Genomic DNA, 7,575 nt, shown 5'->3' with positions numbered 1-7,575 from the left:
AAATTAGAGTTTGTTACCTATTAAACTCTAGTTTCCTTATACATAGGTGGGAAGGATCCTTGAAGATCTAGGTCAAAGATGCACCTAATATAAAAAGGGGATCAAATCATTGAAAGAAGAGAGAGAGAGGCGGAGAGAATTTACGTCGACGGCTATTGGAATTTTGCTGGAGAAAATTCAGGACTGAAGGTTTACATAAGGAGCTTGAAGGACTGCATCAAAGACGTGACCGTGTTGAGGATCAGTGTTGCCAACATCCAACAACAACACTGACGCAGAGTGTTTGTTCGACGGGTGTTCTTCGGTTTTGTGTTTGAACAATACATTTTTATTTTATGCATCTAGATTTGATTTGGGTTTTTGATGCATATTTTAATTCCTTAGAGTGTCAAGGAATTTGATTTTGTTATTCTCACTAGTATTGTTCTTGGTGTAAACGATTTACATATTTTTCTAGTGAATTTTTGCCATGAGGTATCGCACAAGTATTAGTACTTGTGCATGATTTAAACCTGAGTGTTCATTTATTAAAGTTATATTTGTGTGTTAATAATTAATTTCCGCTGCCGTGTTGTGTGCCGTGTTGTCAACACCAAACACAACACAGAATTCTGTTATTCTGATTTTTGTTATTATTAATTTCCTGTACGCTTATGCGCAATAACCTTAACACAATCGTTAATTATAATCTCATAAACTAATATGCACCGAAATAAAGGAAAACTGATTGAACGACGCTAGAAATTGAAGAAAAACGAACTCCCAACATGATTTTATATTCATAAATCTCTAGGAATCCGCAATTATAGAAGTTACAATAAATTTGATAAAATCTAGAATGAAGATTACCTAAAATACTTGGAAATATAATAAAAAGACTAAAACGCTTGGAAATGAAATTTAGAGAATTTGTTGTTGAGCGATTGACTTGTGTGTATGTCCTGTGTTATGCCGATTATTTTTTTATAGTTCACGGTTTGAGCAGTTTTCTCCACTCCCTTCACCATCCACGATCTGGTCCATGATCTCGTATCCACGATCCGGTCTGCAAAACTGCTGGGTTAATAGTCTGAAATAATTATTAGGCTTTTCAGGTTCATTTTTTTTTCAATTATTTTCTAGGGCATGAGCTTTTTAAATACCGGGTCTAATTTTATTTTTTGGTGCAAACAGTTGGTTTGTAAAATAATTATTCAACTATGTACACCATGATTTTACAGTACAATAAGATAAATACAGATATAATGAAAAGAATGGAACGATGACGATCACAATTTCATAGTTTTATGCTTGTTAAGTTTAGGATACATGTTGGGAAATAAATATGAAAAATTAAATCTGAGGAAAAGAAAACGAGAATGGTAAAAGCGTATATGGCCATTATATATATCAACCTGTATGATTAAAAACTATTCTTGAGCATCTTCTAGAAGAAATAGTAATGGTAGGGATGAGAAAAAAATTGAATTTATGGTATATTAAGGTTGTCGTACCGAAAAATTCTGAATTTATCAAAAATTTGGTGTGGTACAGTATTGATACCAAAATTTTCGGTATGATAACGCTATGAAATTTGAATTTTTTTGTTATATACCGAAATATAAAAATTAAAAAATATATAATATTTTTAAATAATAAAGCTAATTTTTTTTATAAAATACTTTTTCTATATATACGGTATATACCGATACAGTACTGAAATCTCGGTATACCACAATATTTCGATATAATTGGTATGCTATACATATTGAAAATGTCGAAATTTTCAGTACAGTTTTGGCATAAGTATTTTTAATACTGTAATTTTCGGTAAGATATATTGTATATATTTTTTAATACGGTACGGTACGATATATCATCCTGTAATGGTTCATTGTTCAAAATATAAGATATTTCACGAACAGCGAATGACTTCCTAGTTGGAAGACCTGACCGGTGGACATCAGGCTCTTTCCACCCCCGGATCTTTTTCCCAGAATTGCCATGAACCACTTCTTGATATTACTGTTAACCTGAACATAATTTGTAAAAAAACATAATATTTCGTATATCAGAGATACTATTTACGTGTGTTTGTTAATCTAATTAATTCTGAACCCTGATTACGCCGTTTGGCTTTTGCGATGTCATTTGTGATCAACCATGGTGCAAACCAAGGAGGAAATGTCCCTCCAAAACACTAAACAATAACCCAAAAATACCACAGTTATTATTTTTTTCTTCATTCAAAAGCAAGATTTGAACGCTAATAACCCGATTTAATTAGCCAGCAAAGAGTTGGAAAATTAGTAATTATGTCGACAAAGTGTTTACTCTGTAGTCGTACGACAGGAAACAACTCCATAAAGCTAAGGGGTTCATGTCTGGAGTTGGCCTCCATGCAAGCCCACCAATTAGTAGCCCCCTCCTTTGTTAACTTCAATCTTTCTTTTTCATTAGCATATTAAAGGCTTGATTTGTGTGATCTGCCCAAGAAATTAAGAAAATGGAATCCTGAGAGCAGAAAGAAGGAAAAAATAATTGGTCATTTTTGGAGTTTAGTTGGATCTTGAAATTTCTTGGAAGCTACAGACCAATGCCTAACTAGACAAGAAAGTCATTTGTGTAAAGCTCGTGGATCCTTTACAGCTTCACTTTTGTACGCATATCTCAAAAGAATCTGATTTGAGTAGAAAAGTTGGGGTTTGGTTATAAATATCATGATTCGTTTTGGCTCCTTTTAGATTTTTTTCTTTTTTTTTTTTTTTTTTTTTTTTTTTTTTTTTTCAAGAGAGAGGTATATTTTCGGTTGAAATAGTTCAATATCATCTACACCTATATATATTTACCAATCATGTGGTTGAATATGCTTCGATTTTGGGCTCGAGATGATTACAACAAGAGAAAAATCTATTTGTGGTCCTTCAACTTGTATGGCTTTCATGCATGTTTGGCCTTATTATCGATCAATTTAAAGTATTAGTAAAATAATTTGTAAATATTTTTCGATTTTAGTTATTTTTCATCGGAATGCTTGCGTAACGTTGAGACATAATCATGTGAGGTCAAAATATGATGATGAGTAACATGGCGTGCTAAAATGTTCGACACCATGACAACACTTCAGTTAAAAATGACTAAACTTGAAAAAAATTCAAATTAGTGGATTAAGATCATGAATAAGATTAAAATGTAAAATTTTCAAGTTAAAAGGATAAAAATGTTATTTTCTCATTACAACTGCCGTATGAATGCAATATATATGATGGTAAAAGGATCGTGAATTTGATTACCCATACCAATACTTAACCAATGATCATGAATTTGATTACCCATACCAATACTTTCTCGGGTGAGCCTGTTGCAGAGGACTTGTCTAATGCGATTTACACAAATAGCGTGATTTACAAGTTATTGAATTAGCCATATGATTTACCCAGTGCGCACTGGTCTAAAGATATCGACAACAGGTTCTCACGTCATCAAAACAAACAAAAAAAGATATCAAATCGTTGTTAACATGACATTATAATAACTGTGTGATATCTATCATCTTCATTGAAAAGAGATGGTAATTAGTAATATTTTTTTTACTAGGTCGCACATCTACTAGCTAGCTAGCTACATTTTATATTAGTCGATACGTAAAATGGCAAATTGTTATCTGGGTTTTAATATAATTAGTTGCGTAGTAATCTTTGTATTGCACTTTATTTTAAAATTTTGAGGTTAAAAACCATTAGATGAAAAAAGTTTTTTTCAAAATTACTTTAATACCTGAAGTATGATTTTCTGCATATATTTCCATGATATAATTATTCATGACTTTTTAGCCCGTTTCAAGAATACATCTCGTAGGAAAATTTTTAAAATAGCTAGCTAATTTTTTTAAAAAAATAAACATGAAAACTCATGAATTAGTAAAATAAAATAAATCACGAAATCACTTCAGACACTTCCCGAGATTAAAGCACATGGATATGGTCAGCAAGAACATGGGAACATAGACAGAAATTCGGACCCTAGCTAGTTCTATTTAAAAAAAGAATTTTTTTAAATAAAAATTAAAATAAAAAAAGTTATCATTAAATTATAGCTCAAAACATATGAAAGATATGATATAATAAGTTTTAGAATGACATATTGTAGGCATATATCGTAGGTATCTGATTACTAATTTTATCATCTATGCTACAGGAGTAAATCCACTCACAGATTTAAAGTAAGAACATAAAACGAGAATTGAGAGGGACTGGGTGACATTCAAACTCATGAAAAGAAACCCTTGTGCTTATATCCATTTTTTTTAAAAAAAAGAAGCAAATTGAGCTCTTGATTAAAAATTATATATATGCAAATAATCTATCTTGAGAAAATTTAAAGTTAGATTTGAATCGTATATAAAAAGGAGATTATTTGAACGTATCTTCCAATGAAATACTATGTTAAGAGGTGGGATTAATACCCTTAATTCAAATTTAAGTAAATAATATATACGATGGAAATGATAAAAAATGAAAATAATCTTGAGATGAAATTATGAATAGAGTGATCATAAATACACTCAACATGTTACGTGAATATAGTTTTCATGGACCAAAACGGTGCCTAACACCATTCCAAATTTTCTTGACTTTACTTCATTTGTCGTGCAAAAGAGGATTTGACAAACTTGCGATCGAGCTAGGGTTTTCCTGGTTTCTTCCAGCAGCCGAAGAGGCAAAGACTTTTGGCATCGAACCCTAATTTAGAAAATTACATTCTTCGACTCGTACTACAATGCTAATTATCCGGGGTTCGCACAATGTTGAATAAAGTCCATCGGTTGACAATTATTTTATATAGTATTTCCCATTTCATAAAGTCCAACGTCGGCAACAATGTATTTCCTCATTGTCTTTTGCCGTTAATGTCGCCGAGGCAACTGACACAAATAGTCTAAAAATTAAATTTATGTTCAAATGAGGGAGTAAATAAATAAATTTAGCAAGAATGATTTTGATTATTTCGAAAAGATTTTATGCAACTTTAAAAAAAGGATTAATAAAGATTAAATCAATACGGAGTAAAACACTTCCAAGTTAACAACGGAATTAATGTGGAGCAAATCACTTCAAGTCCACATGATGGACCGAGTGCTCTCTTTACATGAATAGAAAATGGGAAAAAAATTTTACAAAATTAACTCGTAACTCAACATGAAAATATTGAGAAAAAAATCGAATCGGGGTGTCGACACAGACTATCGTTCACGTTCACGGTCGTTAAACGATAGCCGAAAAACCCACTTGGCTAGTGATTTTCTTCTCGGATTCTTGCTTGAACTGTGAGAAAAACCTTCACTATTTTTACTTGAAGAAATGGTGTTGACGAACGACTTTATACGTCGGATTGCGAGGTTTAGTGTGTCCTCCGACATGTTGGCGAAACAAACCCGGAACCAACCCGGTTCATCACAATGGCACGAAGAACCGGGCGAGATATTCAACCCGACTTCGTAAACAATTTTCTTCCATAGATCCATTTCTGCTTCAAAGGTTTGGGAGCTTAAAAGATGCCTCATGTCCACCCAGCAGAATAATCCAGCATTACTCTCCAAACACGAAATCCCGGTTGTTTTCAGGCCGTTAACAAGCATTGCATGCCTGTTTTTGAGCCTTTTCTGATTCTCAACAACGTAATTTTTCGCAAACTTCTTGTCCGAAAGCATGGCGGACAGAAGATACTGAGTCTGGGACGAAACCAGCCCGAAACTCGACATCTTGGTGGCTGCCGCCACAACGAGCTGGTCATTGGAGTAGATGGCCCCGACGCGGAAGCCCGGAAGGCCAAGATCTTTGGAGAGGCTGTACACGATGTGAACCCGGTTCCAAACTTCCGTGTTGACGTAATTCCGGTTCACCAAAACCTCCATGATGCTGACAAAACTCGGCGAGTTAAAAACGGTCCCAGAATAAATCTCGTCGCTGATCAGATGGATTCCTTTCGCATCGATGAAGTTAATCAGTAGATCAAGCTCGTGGCGGGTCAGGGTTATCCCCAAAGGATTCGAGGGATTAGTCACTAATACTCCCTTAACTTTTAGATTACGTTTCTGGGCTAGTTGATACGCCTCTTCGAGTGCTGGTGCAGTGATTTTGTAGCCATTAGAGCTGGTGCACTGAATCGGGACGATTTCGACTCCGGTTCGCCACTTGAGGTCTCTATCGAACCTGCATTAATTAACCAACTTTAATCAGACTAAATTCTATGTCCTTAAATATAATTCATTAAAGTGAGACATCCATTAATATTCTACGTACCCTGGATAATATGGAGTTGGGAGAAGAAAAGCCTCGCCGGGCTCAGCAAGGCAAAAAATGAGAGTTTCATTGGCGGAGGTAGCGCCTGCGGTGAGTACAAGCTTATTCGGGTCGAAGCTGACTTTGTTTCCTCTTATTTCTGCCATAAATTGCACCATTGCCTGAAAATAATTATTAAAAAAAATTATACAGAATTTTAGAATAAAAAATATATATATGATTTATAATTAAATTTATATTTTGTGTTAGTTGTTAATATTGCATGCTTACATTCTTGAACGCAGGAAGGCCATGATAATCTTGAAAGAGAGCAAGCTCTCTGAAAATGGACTCTCCATTTCTCTTAAATCCTGCTGCATCTGGGTTTTCCGCCAGCCAGGATTCGAGTAAATCAAAAGAGAGCTGCAGAAGTATGAACACAAACTTGTTAAAAATCAACAGTACCCATAATATCAAGAAAAAAATATGGTACAAAAACCAAATCCAAAACCCAGTAAAAAAGGAAATACAAACATACTTGATTCTCTGCAAGACCCATCTGTATGATTCCGTTGGGATTCTTGACCTCATCGTAGGGATTCTTCTCGTACTCCTGCCATCCCAGAAAGTAGGAAGAATCTTGGCCATGGGAATTACACGTGGCTTTGCTCGAGAGAGTCATTTTTGTAAGTTTTCTCAACCAAGTGATTGAATTTGATGCTCAAAATTTACAAGTAATTTCCCAAAATAAGATAAAAAGTTTTATAGAGAGAGATGTTAGAAAATGTTTGTGTTTCTTGAGAAAGAATTGTGGCATGTTGCTATCTTGGCATATAGGGGGGCGGGGCTTATATAGTTGTTGGGGCAGTAAAGGAGTCGACATGACAACATGTTTTTGATCCCACAGTTATTATGTGAATATAACCCACAGGGTTTACTTTACTCTCACTTCATTAAATTGCATTTCAAGTAGTGTGCATCATTTGGTGTAAGTTTATAATTCTACTCTCACTTTATTATAATGATAAAATGTTAACAACTAGACTAAGAGATATGTGGCTGATTTCTTTAATTTTCGTCGAATCTCAATTTCAATTGATTACATCAGCAATATCCGGACATATCTAGGGGTGTTCAAATTTCGGATAAAACCGAAAAAACCGAAAATCTAAACCGAAAAAACCGAACACCGAACCGAACCGAACCGAAAGCTGAATTTTGTAATTTGGATATAAATGTTAAAATCGAAGTTTTATTTGGTTCGATTTCGGATTATATATGTCAAAACCGAAAAAACCGAAATTTCATTAAATTA

General features: G+C 34.1%; 1 protein-coding gene across 1 annotated transcript; it reads right to left on the bottom strand.

The window, feature by feature from the left end:
- Positions 1-5,124: 5,124 nt before the first annotated feature.
- On the bottom strand, positions 5,125-7,062 carry LOC140977864 (1-aminocyclopropane-1-carboxylate synthase 3). Its single transcript, XM_073442594.1, has 4 exons — positions 6,799-7,062; positions 6,552-6,683; positions 6,282-6,442; positions 5,125-6,191 (listed from the first exon to the last, which is right to left on the bottom strand). Exons 1-4 carry the CDS (start codon positions 6,940-6,942, stop codon positions 5,222-5,224), a joined length of 1,407 nt encoding a protein of 468 aa, XP_073298695.1. The 5' UTR covers positions 6,943-7,062; the 3' UTR covers positions 5,125-5,221.
- Between the last annotated feature and the right edge of the window lie 513 nt (positions 7,063-7,575).

This window comes from Primulina huaijiensis, chromosome 5, assembly GCF_012295235.1.
Source record: "Primulina huaijiensis isolate GDHJ02 chromosome 5, ASM1229523v2, whole genome shotgun sequence".
Taxonomy (NCBI): Eukaryota; Viridiplantae; Streptophyta; class Magnoliopsida; order Lamiales; family Gesneriaceae; genus Primulina; species Primulina huaijiensis.
This window is presented reverse-complemented; position numbering and strand designations above follow the sequence as displayed.

Excerpts from the sequence above, each read along its gene's own strand:
- LOC140977864 (XM_073442594.1), bottom strand. The coding sequence starts at position 6,942 with ATGACTCTCTCGAGCAAAGCCACGTGTAATTCCCATGGCCAAGATTCT. Across the intron at positions 6,443-6,551 it reads GCCTTCCTGCGTTCAAGAAT|GCAATGGTGCAATTTATGGC; the intron begins GTAAGCATGCAA and ends AATTATTTTCAG. Across the intron at positions 6,192-6,281 it reads CCAACTCCATATTATCCAGG|GTTCGATAGAGACCTCAAGT; the intron begins GTACGTAGAATA and ends TAATTAATGCAG.